Source organism: Rana temporaria, chromosome 13, assembly GCF_905171775.1.
Source record: "Rana temporaria chromosome 13, aRanTem1.1, whole genome shotgun sequence".
NCBI classification, from domain to species: domain Eukaryota; kingdom Metazoa; phylum Chordata; class Amphibia; order Anura; family Ranidae; genus Rana; species Rana temporaria.
This window is the reverse complement of record NC_053501.1, coordinates 79,849,224-79,869,707: the sequence shown is the minus strand read 5'-3', so window position 1 is coordinate 79,869,707 and position 20,484 is coordinate 79,849,224. Positions and strand designations below refer to the sequence as shown.

Genomic DNA, 20,484 nt, shown 5'->3' with positions numbered 1-20,484 from the left:
TTGTGAATACAGAACTTGCCTCTCAAAGTTACGGCGGCGTAGCATTAATACGATACGCTACGCCTGCCAAAAATTACGATCCGCTATGTGGCTCTGGCCCCAAGTCTCAAATAGAGACACAACCATGGGGGAGAGAGAGAGAGAGAGAGAGAAAGAAGGCCTCCAATATTGTATTACCATTAAAACGGGGTTTATTAAAACCTAAAAGATGGTCTCTTACATGGAAATAAAAAAATATAAGTCACACAATGGAAAAACGGCGTGCAGGACACCTTCTCACATAGATTCCGGTCACTTCCTGGTTTGCGTCAGCCTCGCGTGCCCTACATCATTACGTCACGCTCGTATTTTTTTTTATCAATAAATGTTTTTTGTTTAAATGGAATCATACGATGTGGCCTATTCTCTCTTCTTTTATAAATGTACCATTTGGATGAATTGCTTTTGAGTTTTAGTCACTACATCCTTGGTTGAACCCTATTGGCGACAATATTGTGACGGACCTCCGTCTTATATGTCCACATTGGAAGCTGTGTATGCCAATATACTTCTCCCCTTGGTGTGTTACATCAAAAGCTCTGCTGACTCATTAGGCGCACGCCTAGTTGGGTTCAACATGTCTGGTAAGCCTCTTTTTCTATCGGTGGTGGACAATCTACACACAAACTGGTTTACAACTATTTACTTTGGAAAGTCACTTTATCCATTGGAATCACCTCATGAACTATATATAAATATGCACATGCACTGTCATTTTATGTAAATGTAGCACTGCTCACTATATATTAGTCTTTAATCGATTTTTTTATATATATTCGATTTGTGTTTTTTTATATATACGGTATATGCTTTATGCACTTTAGTGACTCTTTGCTATCAGCACAGGTCTGTGTAGCAGGAGTTTACTCCTATACCTATCATATTTAGCACCGCACGATACCACTTTTACTTTGTTTACCCACATACAGATTGATCCTTTGTTGTGCTGACCGCTATTGTTTGTTATTCCAAGACAGTGTTGTGAGATCACCAACTGTTGCGACCAAATTCCAACTACTTGCGTATATAATACTGGGGGGGGGGATCTGAGATCCTCAGAGCATTAGTGTCGCTCTACTGCTATTTTAGTCTGCAGTCGTGCTTCCAAACAGAGCTTGACCTTCATCTGAATAGACAAACATATTCCAAAGTGACCATGTCTTGGAATAACGTTCTTCTTGGTGCCGTGCTGTTAGAATTAGGTCTTGAAATGTATTGATTTGTTTTACCTTTCTGAGCCACATCCCAATCAACATCTGGTTAAGATTTTAAAATTGGTTTCTTGCGTTTTCGTGCAGATGGACAATTTGTATGTAAAATTAAGGATGCATTGCTTTTGTTGAGGGCTAAATGTACAGTTCAGGTCTCGTTCCTAGTCATCAATGCAGCTTAGAGAATAGGAATCTGGGGGAGTGATCAGTAGTTTATACATGATCGAGAGCATGTGTGGAAATGTCCATTCTGTTAAACATATTTCCTCCAAGGTTGTGAGAGGTTGGTCAAAATTGCTCGGGGAGGGCCCAAAAGAAGTGGGTTTATTGGAAAGCATTCCAAAACATCAGGCGGAATGACCCCAACGGGTTCACAAGCTCTTGAACGAGGGCCATTTTTCTGTGTTAGAAAGTGTAAGTCCTGCATACAACCCGACGATAGTAGTTGTTTAAAGGGTTCATACTAATAGCTTGGTGTAAAACGTGAGTTCCCCAGTATCGGGAAGAGTGGCTTAGACTTGGATGAGAGAGTGCCTTTTTTGAACAAAAGTAAGCACACCTTCACAGTCTGGCCGAGTAGCGGGTGGGATTTTACCTCACTAGGCAAGGAGTCGTAACACCATGGAGCCCTATTTAAAGGGATAGAGCTATAATAATTGTTCAAGCCGTGTCCACAACTTGAGGGATCCATGCCTACACCAATCAACCAGTCTGCCAAGGTGAACCACCTGGTAATACTTGTGTACGTTTGGTACTGCCAGTCCTCCGTGTTGCTTTGGCAATGTGAGCTGTGATCTCTTTAGACGGGGGTGCTTGTGAGCCCATAGAAACTCAAAAAACACCTTCCGTATTTGCTGGAAGTAATTGGAGGGAATGTGGACGGGTAAAGCCTGTAGGAGGTATTAGAATAGGGATGCAGGACCAGGATGGCGTACACGTGAGGACGTGACGCACCGGTTTAAGAAACGGTTCCAGCTGTAAGTCTTTTTGGGAGACTTTAAACACCCTGGACTTTAAAGTCTCCCAAAAAGACTTGCAGCTGGAACCGGTTCTTAACCACTTCCATACAGGGCACTTACGCACCTTCCCGCCCAAGCCAATTTTCAGCTTTCAGCACTGTCGCACTTTGAATGACAATTGCGCGGTCATGCTACACTGTACCCAAACTAAATTGGCGTCCTTTTTTCCCCCACAAATAGAGCTTTCTTTTGGTGGTATTTGATCACCTCTGCGATTTTTTTTTTTTGCGCAACAACTAAAAAAATACTGAACATTTTGAAAAAAAATATGTTTTTATTTTTTTCTAAATAAGTAAGTTTTCTCTTTTAATTACGGGCACTGATATGGCGGCACTGATGGGCACCGATGAGATGGCACTGATGGACATCGATGAGGTAGTACTGACGGGCACAGATGAGGTGGCACTGATTGGCGGCGCTTGTATGCGGCACTGATGGGCACACATAGGTGGCACTGATGGGCACACATAGGCGGCACTGATGGGCACACATAGGCGGCACTGATGGGCACTCATGGGCGGCACTGATGGGCACTCATGGGCGGCACTGATGGGCACTCATGGGCGGCACTGGGCACTCATAGGCGGCACAGATGGGCACTCATGGGTGGCACTTATGGGTGGCACTGATGGCTACTTATGGGTGGCACAGATGGGCACTGATAGATGGGCACTGGGCATGGATGGGCACTGTGGGGTGGCACTGATGGACACTGTGGGGCGGCACTGATTTACCTATGTTGCCAGTCTGTGCCCATTTGTGGGCACGGATTGGCATCTTTTTTTTTTAATGTTTTTTTTTTTTTTTACAGGCTTTTTTTTTTTTTATGGCTTTTTTTTATTATCTTCCCTTCCCTGGTGGTCCAGGGTGGGCTTCCCTGGTGGTCCATGTGGCGATCCGAGGGGGGGCTGCGCTGATAAACAATCAGCGCGAACCCCCCCTGTCAGGAGAGCCGCCGATCGGCTCTCCTCTACTCACGTCTGTCAGACGCGAGTGAGGAAGAGCCATCAACAGCTCTTCCTGTTTACATCGTGATCAGCCGTGGTTGGACACGGCTGATCACGTGGTAGAGTCTCCGTGAGAGACTCTTTACCGATATCGGTGTTGCGGGGTGTCAGACTGACACCCCGCAACAACGATCGCCGCGATGCGCGCCCCTGGGGGCGCGCAGCGGCTCAGAATCCTGAGGACGTCATATGACGTCCAGTCAGGATTCTACAACCACTTTGCCGACGTCAATCTGTCATTGGCGGGCGGCAAGTGGTTAAACACTGAGTCAGGCGTTGATAAGTATCTCAAAGATAAAAAACAAAAGAGCCCCATAGTGTTGACTGTGATAAAAGGTTTTAATAAAACGTGGTAATGCACTTACAGGAGTAGAGGTAATGCGTGCAGTGTACAAAATCTCTTTGGCAATGTGCAATAAGTCCCGGCGTCTCCTCCTTTCCCTCTGCTGTATCAGTCTGCCGTACTGCTGAACGTGATGTCATCGGGACGCAGGCCACACCTATGCATTTCGTCACAAGCTGAGGTCGTCTGGGATTGGCTGCGCATTACCTCTACTCCTGTAGGTGCATTACCACTTTTTATTAAAACCTTTTATCGCAGTCAACACTATGGGGCTCTTTTGTTTTTATCTTTGAGATACTTATCAACGCCTGACTCAGTGTTTAAGAACCGGTTCCAGCTGTAAGTATTTTTGGGAGACTTTAAACACCCTGGGCTTTGACTGACCGCTGTGCTTGTGGTCATACCAACGGGTAAGGAGACTACATCTCTATACCACTCGGGTGTTCATTTGGTGGAAGGAAGTGTTTTCTTTGATGTCACATTACTTCACTTGTTCTTATTTGGGACTTTTTTTGGACCTTTTTTTACTCACCTATGTCATATTTCAATAGTACACTTATTAATTTGGATTATATGATTCATTATTCCTTTTTCTTTGTATGGTTGCAGTGTTTGTATTCACTTACCTTTTCTGCATTTGCACATGTATCATGACCTCACATTGGGGTGTTTCTTGATATTTATTCATTTTTTGTATTTTGGTGTCACTATAAAGTTTATCATTTATATTGTTTTTGCGCTGTACCTCACATTTCAACACATTTTTAAATTTGTATCTACAATTTTTGGTACTGGCAGCATTTACGTTTTTTTTTGTTTAACGCAGTGTTTTTTTTCAATTTTTGGGAAATCTTTTTTCCATGTCCTATTATTGCTTTTAGTGGAAGGAGTGGGAGGAAGGATGCCTCATAGGTGGTGTCAGTAGGAAGAATATTGTTTTATATCAGTGGGAAGAATTGCCCAAGGGCCGCACCTGACCCATTGGCTGCAGTTTGGAGACCACTGGGATAAGGGTCTACAGAGTATTTCTTCACATAGGTGGGCCAACTACATATCTACAGTGCCTTGAAAAAGTATTCACACCCCTTGAAATTTTCCAAATTTTGTCATGTTACAACCAAAAATGTAAATGTATTTTATGCAATAAACCATCACAATAAAATACATTTATATTTTTGGTTGTAACATGACAAAATGTGGAAAATTTCAAGGGGTATGAATACTTTTTCAAGGCACTGGTCTGGGGTTATTTTAGGGGCTCACTCGCTCCCCTTCTTTGCAGCCTTCCTGATTTGTGTGCCCCCACATCTGCCTCCGAGGTGGTGGGAGTGGGGGGTTTGTTCAAGTGTTAACTAGTTTTCCTGTATATGTACATACACCCCAATCATTGTAGGGGTTGTTGCCTTATGGTTTTATGTCCATTAACAGCTGTATATAAAATTGCAATTTGATATATATATTTCAAGTAGAAGGAAATACATTTAAAGTGTTGAGCGCTGTGTATTTCTTACAGTAATTAGCTACAACTTTAAAGGCTGGCCTTTTGTTTTCCTGTTTACATCGCACATGGGCTGTAAACAAAAGCCTGCTGTGACTCATCCAATCAGGCTGTGCCCAATATACATTTACTAGGTACAGTGACCAATTAGGGGGAATTATATTAGCCACCTTACAGAAAGGAGGGGGGATATATAATGCTTTGTAGGCAAGCTAAGCTTCTCTTCAGAATTGGGAACAGAAAGCAGCCACCATGGGCTGACCTGAAGTTTCCAGGTAATCTATCTTTATACTTGTATCTTATATTGTATTGTAAATATGGGCGTTGTTGGTAATTTGTAAATACCATGTAAGCCAGAGAACCTACACTGTACATTGTGTTGTAAATACTGTCTGGTGTGTAATTTGTATATATTATGTAACCCTATCAATAAATGTCTATTGCTGATTGAACTACCTCTTTTGTACAAGATCTCTCAGAGCTAGAAATGTGTATGTCCATACGACTACAATGATTGAGGTGTATGCACATAATCGCAAGACAAGTCAACAGGGTGTTTACATAAAGGCAGCAAGATCTGAGAGTTCTTACACAAAAGAGGTAGATACATCCGCAATACACATTTATTGATAGAATTACATATTATATACAAATTACACACTAAACAGTATTTACAACACAATGTACAGTATAAGTCCCCTGGCTTATATGATATTTACAAATTACCCACATCATATTTACATGATAGAGATATATATCTAGATATATATATATATATATATATATATATATATATATATATATATATATATATATATATATATTATATATATATATATATATATATATATATCTATTATTATTATTTTTTTACAATACGATGCAAGTATGAAGTTAGTTTATCTCTCAACTTCAGGTCTGGTCACGGTGACTGCTGTGTGTCCCTCCCTGTTTTCTTTACTGTGGCTAATGTAATGCACCCTAATTGGTCACTGTACTGTTCATTATCCAACACATAACCTGGTGTCCTAGACCCCTCAAGTTCATGGATAGTGAGCCACACCACTTTTTGGGTATACAAATATCATTGCTATGAATTATGCGGATGTGTGTTTTTGATATAGACATAGCCTTAGTGTATATTTTTCATCTCAAGTCAATAGATTATTGCATTATATCTCACTATTGATGTACATATACAAACTATTTGTGCATGGGATATTCTGGGAGGATTGATCTATGGGAGAACTTCATGTTACATCTGCTCCCAGCAGGGTATCTATCATTTTAATTGCTTTGCAGATTTCTTTTCAACTTTCATTTTGTAATAACATTTTATAATTTGTAATTGTTTGAGCCGAGTCCTGGCACTTTAAGAATCTCTCTCTTGCTAAATGTATTCCAACAAGCAGAGGTAAGCCATCTCTTGCTAATTGTATGAATAATAGGGGGAACTAATGCACAAACCACACTAAATAGAAAACAATGGTCTAATACAAATAAATAAACTAAGCAGCAGCCACAACTAAATGAGTGTTCGCACACTGACAGTAGTGAATAATAAAGGGGGTGTAATGGCACTTGCTAAAAAAACAGTTAATAGTACTGAGTGCAATAACAATTGTGCATAATTACATAATAGTGCATCTAATACCACAATAAGGTGCAATAATGGTGCAAGATAAAAAAAAATATTCAAAAGAATGTGAATAAACTGCAGTAGTAATTTACAGGATGCATAACAAAATCTTCATGCAATAATGTGCAACAGGTGAATCAATAAGTGTTCCTCAAAAAAATGATAATAAAATGAGTCCAATCACATACAAAGATGGATAAAATGTCCACAACAATTCCTGAAGTGTAGAGTGATACAATTCTACTGCAAACTGACAAGTGCTCCACTCCAAGTGACCCCATTTTCCCCAGCCTCTTACCTCAGCTGGCTTGGGTTTAAGCCTCCCAATAATAACCAGGCAGCAGCTCACAATCTCAGTACACCAGATAAACCACGGATCGATCACATTAAAATCCCCAAGCTGGCGGTGTCTAAGTAGATCTCAGCAAGGATAAGGGCCCCCCCCAACGGTAAATGCAAAAACAAGGATAGGCTCCATAATGTGATATCATTAAAACAAATATATTATTTAATATCGTATAAACTCACATTTAGGGTGAACAAAACGAAAAACGAACAGCATAAGAACAAATTCACCTCTGCTCTCGGCCGCGAGCGGGGATGACGTCACCAACGGCTATCCTCCCTCTCTTATGCGTTACGTGGCTGAGCACGCGTGGGGGCATTATAGTGGTAGGGTAACCAAAGCAAATAAACCCAAGGTAGTATAGTTGCAAGCCCTAGTTGAAATCTCGGAACACCCAATAAGAGGATAGAATGTGACCGGTCTAAACTAAGTGGCATGTTCACCAATGCCAGGACAAGATGGGTGAACTAGGAGATACTGTTTTACAAGGAAGGTTTGGATTTCGTTGGAATTTCAGAGACCTGGTTCAACAGCACTCATGATAGGCTGGCAACCATTCAAGGGTATACCCTTTATTGCAAGGATAGAGGGTAAAAAAGGGGGCAAGGGTATGCCTATATATCAAGAATAATGTACAAGTGAATGTGAGAGATGACATCACAAAAGGAGCTAGGGAGGAGGTGGAATCCTTCTGGGTAGAGCACCAAAAGGGTTGAAGCCAAGGGGAAAATAATACCGGGAGTATGCTATAGGCCCCCTAACCTGAGGGAGGAGGGGGAGACAGATCTCCGATCACAATTTATCATAATGGGTGATTTTAATTATCCAGACATAGACTGGGCGGAGGGAACCACTCATTCATCCAAGTCTCGCCAGTTCCTAAATGTCTTGCAGGACAATTTTATGGGTCAGATGGTAGACGCACCAACTAGAAATAAAGCGTTACTGGATCTACTAATTATCAACAATACAGACCTGATCATGGATGTGGAAATACAGGGCAATTTAGGTAACAGCGATTACAGGTCAATTGGCTTCGGTATAAATCACACAAATGGGAAACATAAGGGGAATACAAAAGACGCTGAATTTCAAAAGAGCCAACTTCCCTAAACTACGAACCTTGCTAGAAGACATAAATTGGGATAACATTTTAGGAACAAAGAACACAGAGGAGAGATGGGTTTGCTTTAAGAGCATAATAAATAAGGGCATTAGCCAATGCATCCCATTCGAGTATTACATTTAAAAGGAGCAAAAGTCCTGGCTGTCTTAACTCCAATGTAAAAATGCATATAAAAGAAAAAGAAGGTCTTCAAAAAATACAAGGTTGAGAGATCATCAGCATTCAGACTTTATAAAGAATGCAACAAGAAATGTAAGGGTGCAATTAGGGCGGCTAAGATAGAACATGAAAGACACATAGCGGGGAGAGCAAAAATAAATCCCAAGAAATTCTTTAAGTATGTAAGGGACTACAGACCATATTGGCCCCATAAAAAAATGAGGAAGAACATCTGGCTACAAAGCATGGGGAGATGGCAAAGGTATTGACTTTATTCTTCTGCTCAGTCTTTATGAGGGAATCGGGGGGCTTCAGTAACCAAAACTGCAGTGTCTATCCTCATGACACATCACAGGAAGCACCTTCATGGTTAACAGAGGACAGAATTAAAATTAGACTTGGGAAACTTAACATTAATAAATTACCGGGACTAGATGGCTTGCACCCGAGGGTACTTATGGAACTCAGTCAAGTAATTGCCAGACCATTGTTCCTTAGTTTTACTGACAGTCTACTGACTGGAATGGTACCAGCTGATTGGCTTTTCTCCAATGTAGCACCAATATTTAAAAAGGGCCCAAAATGCATCCCTGGGAATTACAGACCAGTTAGCCTAACATCAATAGAATGTAAGCTCTTGCAGGAGATGATAAGGTACTATATACAAGATTTTAGTTATGAGAACGGTATCAGTAGTAATCAGCATGGATTCATGAAGAATCGTTCTTGCCAAACCAATCTATTAACCTTCGAATGAGGAGGTGAGTTGCCATCTAGATAAAGGAAGGCCCGTAGATGTGGTGTATCTGGATTTTGAAACAGCATTTGACACAGTTCCCCATAAACTTTTACTGTACAAAATAACGTCCGTTGGCATGGACCATAGGGCGAGTACATGGATTGAAAACTGTTTACAAGAGCGAATTCAGAGGGTGGTGATAAATGGGGAGTACTTGGAAAGGTGAGGGGTGGGTAGTGGGGTCCCGCAGGGTTCTGTGCTGGGACCAATCCTGTTTAATTTGTTCATAAACGACCTGGAGGATGGGGTAAGCAGTACAATCTCTGTATTTGCGGACGATACTAAGCTAAGCAGGGCAATAACTTCTCCGCAGGATGTAGAAACCTTGCAAAAAGATCTGAACACATTAATGGGGAGGGCAACTACATGGCAAATGAGGTTCAATGTAGAAAAATGTAAAATATTGTATTTGGGTGGGAAAAATACGAATGCAATTTATACACTGGGGGGAGAACCTCTGGGGGAATCTAGGATGGGAAAAAAGCTGGGGGTCCTAGTAGATGTTAGGCTCAGCAATGGCATGCAATGCCAAGCTGCTGCCAACAAAGAAAACAGAATATTGGCATGCATTAAAAAGGGGATTAATTCCAGGAGACAAAACAATAATTCTTCCGCTCTACAAGACTCTGGTCCGGCCGCACCTAGACTGTCCAGTTCTGGGCACCAGTCCTCAGGAAGGATGCACTGGAAATGGAGAGAGTACAAAAAAGGGCAACAAAGCTAATAAAGGGTCTGGAGGATATTAGTTATGAGGAAAGGTTGCGAGCACTGAAATTATTCTCTCTGGAGAAGAGACGCTTGAGAGGGGATATGATTTCAATTTGAAAATACCATACTGGTGACCCCACAATAGGGATAAAACTTTTTCACAGAACGGAGTTTAACAAGACATGTGGCCACTCATTAAAATTAGAAGAAAAGAGGTTTAACCTTAAAAACTACGTAGAGGGTTCTTTACTGTAAGAGCGGCAAGATTGTGGAACTCCCTTCCACAGGCTGTGGTCTCAGCGAAGGGCATCGATGGTTTCAAGAAACTATTAGATAAGGACCTGAACGACCACAACATACAGGGATATACAAGGTCATGCTGACAAACAATCACACACATAGGTTGGACTTGATGGACTTGTGTCTTTTTTCAACCTCACCTACTATGCAACTATATAAGTGTAATATTAAAAGCCTTCCATTTATTGAAAAAGATAATTGGCAGCTCGCTTCCTAACGGTAAACAGTAGCTCATCAAATAGTACCGCCACTGTGCACCTCAGTGATAGAATCTCCCGCTGTTTGGGTACTGCAGCTTTTGGCTCTGTGTAAAGAACACTAACAGATGAAACCGTAAATACCTAGAGCCACCCTGGAGCTCAGGAGGGGCACACTTTTGGAAGTAATATCACACTGGGATGGTCCTGGTGGTAGAAGGGCATGGCGTTGCATTTCGGAGCGTCCTGCTCCTTTCTCAGGCCATTCCTTTTTCATTATTGTTTGGACCTTTTATCCGTTTTGATTATATTGTTTCCAGCATACAACTATAGTTGGTTGACCTAGTGGTGCCTTGTCCCGTACACACCATTTATTATTTAAGATTATCTGGCTTGCTTCCTTCAAGGCTGTATGACTCCTGGTGCCGTCACGATGGTCTATTGTAGGTCATGACCACAAAATTGTCTGATTGCAACCTGATTGGGCGCCCTTGCAGAAGGAAAGTCTAATGTTGCAGAGTCATCTTTATTATTCTGATCAAGGATATTGATGGGGATCTTGGCTTCCACCAGTGACAATGCGCCCTGGAGCACGAGGGACTGGAGCACTCCTCCCCAGCCTGAAAGACTGGCATTTGTCGTTACACTTTTCAGTGATAAGTAAGGCTTTCCTGATACAGCAAACGAGTAAGCCAATCTAAAGTAGGAAATTGCATATCTGAGAGGCATTCTGTATCCATATTGCATTTTACAGAAAATGACAGAACTGCAGATTGGAAAGGTTCATAACATTTAATTGCAGTATGACTTGTGTAGCAATCGTAAATGGTACGTATATTTTTTTTATTTACAACTTTTTCCCATAAAAGTAGAGCTACCCTTTAAGTTCAAAAATTGCATTTTCTGTATCACCTATTGAAGGATACAAAATTGTAGAATAGCCTATGACCAAAAGAAACTCAACTGAGAAGTGGGCAAACCACTAGTTAAATTTTTTTTTTGGGGGAAACTGAAACTGAAAAAAAAAAAAAAAGCCTAAGTGGAGGCTTGATGGAAGAACACTTTCCAATAAAGAATATGATAGCTTTAAGGATATACAGGAACAAAGTGGCATTTCAAATACAGGATTGAGAACTTCAGTACTTCACTAAAACAGGTGGAACTAGAAGTAAACAAACTGAAAATAGCTCAGACCAAGAGATAATTGGTGAAATTTTAAAAAAAGAAGTACAAAATTGTGCATGTAATTTTTTTTTGTGGGGGCGCTGTAAAGCCGCAATCAACAAATTGAAGGGACAATGCAGGGCTCTTACAGACTGTCTGAGTAAGTTGTGTGCGCTTACCTTGTACATGTAGGCAGTTACACATCGACAGGAAGCATCAATGAACTCGCTAGAGTACTCAAATGGCACCCTGGTAGTTTGAGGACTATAAGCCGACAGCCACAAAGGCTGTCTGTATTTGTAGTTTCAAATTCACGGAACTCTGTAAATGAATGAAGCGCCCAGGTAGCCGACGAGAAAAAAAAAAGAAAAGGAACTGTGTTCTAGAAGATGAGGTAGTACCAATGCTACCACATTTTCATTATACCTGCAGGGGAAGGCAGTGTCAAGGTGCAAGTACAAGGCAGTCACAGCCCTTCTATGTACAGGTGACTGTTTTCAGATTGTACCTTAAAGGGGTGTTCCAGCCTTTTTTTAAGTTTATTAACCACTTAAGCCCTGGACCATTTTGCAGCTAAATGCCCAGGCCAGGTTTTGCGATTCGGCACTGCGATTCGGCACTGCGTCGGTTTAACAGACAATTGCGCGGTCGTGCGACGTGGCTCCAAAACAAAATTGGCGTCCTTTTTTCCCCCACAAATAGAGCTTTCTTTTGGTGGTATTTGATCACCTCTGCGGTTTATATTTTTTGCGCTATAAACAAAAATAGAGCGACAATTTTGAAAAAAATGCAATATTTTTTAGTTTTTGCTATAATAAATATCCCCCAAAAACATATATAAAAAAAATTCCCTCCGTTTAGGCCGATACGTATTCTTCTACCTATTTTTGGTTAAAAAAAATCGCAATAAGCGTTTAACGGTTGGTTTGCACAAAATTTTTAGCGTTTACAAAATAGGGGATAGTTTTATTGCATTTTTTTTTTTTTTTTTACTACTAATGGCGGCAATCAGCGATTTTTTTCGTGACTGCGACATTATGGCGGACACTTCGGACAATTTTGACACATTTTTGGGACAATTTTCACAGCAAAAAATGCATTTAAATTGCATTGTTTATTGTGAAAATGACAGTTGCAGTTTGGGAGTTAACCACAGGGGGCGCTGTAGGATTTAGGGTTCACCTTGTGTGTATTTACAACTGTAGGGGGGTGTGGCTGTAGGTCTGACATCATCGATCGAGTCTCCCTATAAAAAGGATCACTCGATCGATGCAGCCGCCACAGTGAAGCACGGGGAAGCCGCGTTTACATACGGCTCTCCCCGTTCTTCAGCTCCGGGGAGCGATCGCGAGGGGGCGGCTAGAAACGAATAGCCATGCCCTCGTCCCGGATCGCTCCCCGCGGGTTACCGACCGCCGCATGTATCGGGGGGGGTCCCGATCGGACCCCCGACCCGCGGAAAGGCGGGGACGTACATGTACGCCCATATGTGCCATTCTGTGACCGTATATGTACATGCGGCGGGCGTTAACCAGTTAAAAGTCAGCAGCTACAAAAAGTGTAGCTGCTGGCTTTTAATAAACAGACCCTTACCTGCTCCACGGTTCCGGCGTCTTCATTCCTAGTGTGGGCACCCGGCAGTGACAGCTTTCGGCTTCACGGCCGGGAACCCACTGCGCATGCGCGGCGCCGTCCGATTGGACAGGCGCTCGCCTACAGGGAGGGGCTGCAATAAGGCGATTAAGCTATTCGCCTTACCAGCCCCTCAGCGGAAGGAGGAAGTGGGACAGGAAGTTCAACTCCTCCTGAAGCCCCCACTCCCCCCCCCAAAAAAATTACATGCCAAATGTGGCATGTAAGGGGGCAAGAAGTGGATTAAGCGGAAGTTCCATTTTTAGGTGGAACTCTGCTTTAACAGAAGGAAGAGGAAAAAATATCTTAAAAAAAAAGAGATACAGTATCTTTGCCACTTTATAGAGGATTATAAAGAATATATTTTCCCAAATGCCCCAAAATGTTTCCAGAACTGGTAGTGTGCACCTATTATTTAGCCGATATGTTAGGCCGATTTATTTTTTCCCTGCCCTTCATCTCATAAAATCTAACAGTTCGACCCCTTTCACATTGGGGCGTTTTTCAGGCGCTTTTGGGATAAAAATAGCACCTGTAAAGTTCCTGCAAAAACATCTCCCCTGCAGTCTCAGTGTGAAAGCCCGAGTGAGGCGGTGCGCTGGCAGGACATTAAAAAAAAGTCCTGCAAGCAGCATCTTTAGAGCGGTGTATACCGCTCCTGCCCATTGAAATGAATGGCACCGCTGCCGAAGAGCCTGCAAAGCGCTTCTCCAGTGGCGCTACACGAGAGCATTTAACCCCTTCATCGCCCGCTAGCTGGGATATAAGCGCCCCGCTAGCAGTCCAATAGCGCCACTAGAATGACAGTCCAGTGTGAAAGATTAAAAGTCAGCAGCTACAAATACTGCAGCTGTTGACTTTTAATATATGGACACTTACCTGTCCTGGGCAAACGCGATGGTGGCACCCAACGCCGATTTCTCCCTCGGGTGCATCTTCGGTAAGGGAATCAGGAAGTGAAGTCTTGCAGCTTCACTTCCTGGTTCCCTACTGTGCATGCACGAGTCGTGCTGCCCGATCCCACTGGTCCCTGCTGTCTTCTGGGACATGTGCGTCTCCCAAAAGACAGCGGGGGGCGGAGTAGGCTCCAGATGTGGCGTAGGTCACCACGGTGATCTATACCCGGAAGAGGGAGCAGATACCTGGATTACACAGGTATCTGCTCCCTTCTCCCCCCTGAAAGCTGCCAAATGTGACACCGGAGGGGGAGAGGATACCGAAAAGCGGAAGTTCCATTAATACTCTGCTAAGTAACACAGAAAATTTCTTACATTTAAACATTTCTTCTAAACACAACAAGCCTCCAATCAGTGCACTTGTATGTATAATTTAGATTAAAATATATATATATATATATATATATATATATATATATATATATATATATATATATATATATATATATACACATCTTAAATACACAAAAACAGGTAATCAAAAGATTTGGACAAAAAAAAATATGGGCTAACTTTAGTTTTTGTTTTTTTTTATTCGTTAAAGTAGATTTTTTCCCAAAATTGCGTTTGAAAGACCGCTGCGCAAATACCGTGTGACAATATTGCAACAATCGCTATTTTATTTCCTAGGGTCTCTGCTAAAAAAAAAATACATAATGTTTGGGGGTTCCAAGTGATTTTCTAGCAGAAAATACAGGATTTTTACTTGTAAGCAAAAAGTGTCAAAAAAGATTTAGTCTTTAACCACTTAAGCCCCCGGACCAATATGCTGCCTAAAGACCCAAGGGTTTTTTACAGTTCGGGACTGCGTCGCTTTAACAGGCAATTGCGTGGTCGTGCGACGTGGCTCCCAAACAAAATTGGCGTCCTTTTTTCCCCACAAATAGAGCTCTCTTTTGGAGGTATTTGATCACCTCTGCGGTTTTTATTTTTTGCGCTATAAACAAAAATAGAGCGACAATTTTGAAAAAAATGCAATATTTTTTACTTTTTGCTATAATAAATATCCCCCAAAAACATATATAAAAAAATAAATTTTCCTCAGTTTAGGCCGATACGTATTCTTCTACCTATTTTTGGTAAAATAAAAAAAATCGCAATAATCGTTTATCGGTTGGTTTGCGCAAAATTTATAGCGTTTACAAAATAGGGGATAGTTTTATTGCATTTTTTTTTTCTACTAATGGCGGCGATCAGCGATTTTTTTCGTGACTGCGACATTATGGCGGACACTTCGGACAATTTTGACACATTTTTGGGACCATTGTCATTTTCACAGCAAAAAATGCATTTAAATTGCATTCTTTATTGTGAAAATGACAGTTGCAGTTTGGGAGTTAAACACAGGGGGCGCTGTAACATTTAGGGTTCACTTTGTGTGTGTTTACAACTGTAGGGGGGTGTGGCTGTAGGACCGACGTAATCGATCGAGTCTCCCTTATATAAGGGATCACTCGATCGATGCGCCGCCACAGTGAAGCACGGGGAAGCCGTGTTTACACACGGCTCTCCCCGTTCTTCAGCTCCGGGGAGCGATCGCGACGGGGCGGCTATAAACGAATAGCCGCGCCGTCGTCCCGGATCGCTCCCCGAGGCTTACCGACCGCCGCATGTAGCGGGGGGGTCCCGATCGGACCCCCGACCCACGTCAGGCAGAGGACGTACAGGTACGTACATGTGCCTGTCCGTGCCATTCTGCTGACGTATATCTACATGAGGAGGTCGGCAAGTGGTTAACCACTTAACCCCCAGACCATATTGCTGGTCAAAGACCAGAGCACTTTTTGCGATTCGGCACTGTGTCGCTTTAACTGACAATTGCGCGGTCGTGCGACGTGGCTCCCAAACAAAATTGGCGTCCTTTTTTCCCCACAAATAGAGCTTTCTTTTGGTGGTATTTGATCTCACTGCGTTTTTTAGTTTTTGCGCTATAAACAAAAATAGAGCGACAATTTAGAAAAAAAAATGAATATTTTTTACTTTTTGCTATAATAAATATCCCCCAAAAACATATAAAAACAAACATTTTTTTTCCTCAGTTTAGGCCAATACGTATTCTTCTACATATTTTTCGTAAAAAAAAAAAAAAACGCAATAAGCGTTTATTGATTGGTTTGCGCAAAAGTTATAGCGTTTACAAAATATAGGGTATTTTTATGGCATTTTTATTAATATTTTTTTTTTACTAGTAATGGCGGCGATCAGCGATTTTTTTCTGGTACTGCGACATTATGGCGGACACTTCGGACACTTTTGACACATTTTTGGGACCATTGGCATTTTTATAGCGATCAGTGCTATAAAAATGCATTGGATTACTATAAAAATGCCACTGGCAGTGAAGGGGTTAACACTAGGGGGCAGGAAAGGGGTTAAGTATGTCCCTGGGTGTGTTCTAACTCTAGGGGGTGTTGCCTCACTAGGGGAAATTACCGATCTTCTGTTCCTACATTGTATGAACAGAAGATCACAGCAGCATTTCTCTCCCTGACAGGACCGGGAGCTGTGCGTTTACACACACAGCTACTGGTCCCTGCTCTGTAATGAGCGATCGCGTGTGTTCAGTGGCAATCGTGCCCGCCGGGCACGCGCATGGGGGGCGAGCGGCTAGTGGCCTGCGCGAGAGCCGACGTATAGCTACGTGCTCTCGCGCAGGGGAGCCGACCTGCCGCCGTAAAATGACGGCGGCTGGTCGGCAAGTAGTTAAATGGTTAAACTGAGAACTCTCCTACACACTTGAAGTTTAAACATTGTATCTCTTATCTCCGACTTAGCAGGCTGCCCAGGAGGGAGAAGTCACTTCCAGGGGAAACTTCTCAGGCAACTTGTATTGGCTTCTATAACAGAAGCCATTTGCAAGTCGCGCTGAAGTTTAATCGCACTGAAGTTTAATCGGCTTTCTTTCCCAGCACAATCGGCCGATGACGATTAATTAAAAAACACCAAATATCGGCCGATATATCAGTCGACCTCTACTCTATATGCACACTACAAATCCCATAGTTCATAGGCCCTAGAACATTTTGTAAGCAATCAACAGAGAGTATTCACATTCCCACTTACAGTGGAGACCATGGAGAACAAACAGTCACCTTCTGACAAGTCAGATCACAGCAGCATAAACAAAAAATAATGAAATTTGCAAATTTGGAGGATGACATACTTGAATAAGCCTATGCTTATCTGTAATGTTGGTGCTCTCCATTCGCTGTAGCAAGAGCCCATCACAGGTTCCTGCAACATTTAGTAGTGATGCAACCCATGCAAGGGACAGACACAAGGTTGGTCAGCTGAACAATGGAAAAGAATAATGAGCAAGCAGAGCATCAGATGCTGTTATTGGGTACTGGAAAAGGCCGCTCAGAGATCACATTTTTTTTAGGCGTAGGCTTTACTGAACACCTGCATTCCTTTAACTGTTTTTTTTTTTATTTTTTATTTTTTTTTAATCTGCCTTTGCCCCTTTACATTCCTTCAAACCCTTCTCTCTGTTGGATTTGTAGGGTATTTTAACACATAGAACAGATGGAGTGTTAACCCACTATATAAGAGAAAAACATCATGGAGTGAAAACGAGAGCCAGTTCGCTAGCGGGCTTTCCTAGAAATCAATGGGTGATAGTCTTTCATATCCTAAACATAAATAAAAAAATAATAATTGGAAAATACTACTATACTTAAAGAATAAGGTTATATTAACAGCTTCAATAAAATGGTACTTACAATGAAGGGTCCTGGACTAAATCCTTGAGATTTATGCCACTCCGATCTTCTGCTAAATTCCGAAAACAACTGTCACTTACTGCAAAAAAAATAAAAAAATTATCAGTTATCTGATTATTTTAATTAGACCACTCAGATAAAGATGTGCTGTAAAATACATTTTTCATTTACAGAGGATAAAAAATAAAAAAAAGATAGGATTTAAGTTAAATAGAGTAAGAGAGATCTTTAAATGGTCAATGTCTTAATATTTTTAAATATTTTTGTATATGTATACCCTCATATTTTCATAATACATATGTAAGCTTTACTTCCCCTGCTTGGAAAAAGAGTACTTCCAGTGTGACCCTAAAGACCTACCTCTAGCGCTTAATCTAAACATCTCTAGATTTAATACATTGTCAGGGTTATGGAAAGGCAAATATGTAAAAATGTGAATCATTAAAAATTACTCTAAGTCCCTGGTGCCCAACCTGAGGCTCGGAGTCCACATAAGGCCCGTTGGCACTTTTTGTGCAGCCTCTGCAGATACTAATCTGTATTCTCAATCGCTCTGTTATAGCGGCCTTATGTAATATGTCTCAAGTCTAACAATCTCCTGAAGCATGTCCCCAGTCTTAAACAATTCCTATAGCAGGGGTCTTCAAACTATGGCCCTCCAGTTGTTCAGGAACTACAATTCCCATCATGCCTAGTCATGTCTGTGAACGTCAGAGTTTTACAATGCCTCATGGGATGTGTAGTTCCACAACAGCTGGGCGGCCATAGTTTGAGGATCCCTGTCCTAAAGCATGTCCGCAATCCGACCATCACTTGCATAATGGCCGCAATCTCTGACCATCACTTGCATAATGTTCGCAATCTCTGACCATCACTTGCATAATGGCCGCAGACTCTGATCATCTCTGGTTTCATTTTCCGCAGTCTCTGACCATCTCTGGTTTCATGCCTGCAGCCTCGGACAATCTCTTGCATTGTGTCCGCAGTCTATAAAATCTCTTTGATCATGTCTGCAGTCTCTGACCATCTCCTGGATTATGCCCACAGTCTCAAACTATCTCCTGTATTATATCCCCAGTCTCGAACCATCTCCTATAATATATACACAATCTCTGGCCATCTCTTGCATCCATAGTTTTCGACTATATCCTGTTGTATGTCTGATGTATGATGTCTCTGATATTTATGTGCTGCCTTTTGGAGATGTCAGGGGCTGCACTTGAGGCCCATCATATGAAGCTGATCACCACTGCTCTAATTTAACCACACCCCGCCCGACTACACACACACACACATTACAGGCATACCCCACTTTTAAGTACACAATGGGACCAGAGTGTGTATGTAAAACGAAAATGTACTTAAAGTGAAACAATACATTTTTTCACTTCTAGGGTGTAGTGGGGGGCCAGAGACTGTAGTGGGGGTGTCAGGAGCTGTAGTTGAGGTCTCAGGGGCTGTAGTGTGGGTGTCAGGGGCACACTGGAACAGGGCGGGCTATGCTCTCTGAGCTTCAGCTCCTTCTACTGCGACTGCAAAATCTCTGTACAGTACTTGTAAGGCACTTTACATACACTCGCAGGTATGTCCTTACTCGCGAGTGTATGTAAAGTGAGTGTACTTAAAGCGGGGTATGCCTGTATATATATATATATATATATATATATATATATATATATATATATATATATATATATACACACACACACACACACACACATGGCCAGGATGGACGAGAATGTGTACCATGTGATCACTATGACCACTCACAGCAATCACAATGTAAACACAGACTTATGGTTGCAGCCTGTCCAGTCTCTGCTCTCAAAGAGATTGCCCGGTTTTCAAGTGGTTAACCACTTGCCTACGGAGCACTTGCACCCCCTTCCTGTCCAGACCGAGTTATCTTTTGGTGGCATTTAATCACCACTGTGTTTATATTTTGCTAAACAAATGAAAAAAATACAAAGTTTTTCTTAGTTTGTTATAACATTTTGAAAAAATATGTAATTTCTCTCCTTTGCTGATGTGCGACGATGAAACTGCACTGATTGCCAGTGTGGGGGCTGCAGTGATAATCAAGACACTGATGATCAGTGCCCTGATTATCAGTGTAGATGTCACCTGTGTGGATTGACGCTTACTGGCTTGACTCTCCTCTTACGCTGTCAGCACAAGGAGAGGACTGCCAATAACCGACAAATCCTGTTTACACTGAGATCAGCTGTGATTTGACACAGCTGGTAACATGGTAAAGAACTGCTGTGATTGGCTCTTTATCACGATCTGTGATCGTTGTGTCCAAAGGACGTCAATAGATGCCCTCCTGGAAAAGTGGAACTGCGCTGTAGCCGTCATTTAGCTAGAACGTGGTCAGGAAGAGGTTAAACAAAAACAATACCAACTCAAACCATTAGCTTACTGAAAGGACACTGTACTTCCACTTAAAATTAGAAAACCCTGTTAACATCACTTACAATCACTGTTGCCATGACAGTAAAGGCACATCTTTAATAGACATGTGCACAGTGAAATATTTTGTTTCGTAATTTCGTTTTCGTCCGAAAAATACATTCCGTTACTCCCGAAAATCGTTTTTATTTATTTTGTTTTTTGTTA

At 41.9% G+C, this 20,484-nt stretch overlaps 1 protein-coding gene across 20 annotated transcripts in view; it reads right to left on the bottom strand.

Moving 5' to 3' along the window:
* GPHN (gephyrin) overlaps nt 1-20,484 on the bottom strand; it is a 780,484-nt gene that overhangs the window by 627,551 nt on the left and 132,449 nt on the right. For all 20 annotated transcript variants that reach the window (XM_040333276.1, XM_040333279.1, XM_040333277.1 and 17 more), the window contains exon 2: nt 17,866-17,944. In XM_040333276.1, coding sequence (XP_040189210.1) covers nt 17,866-17,944 — 79 coding nt within the window. The remainder of the gene's footprint in view (nt 1-17,865; nt 17,945-20,484) is intronic.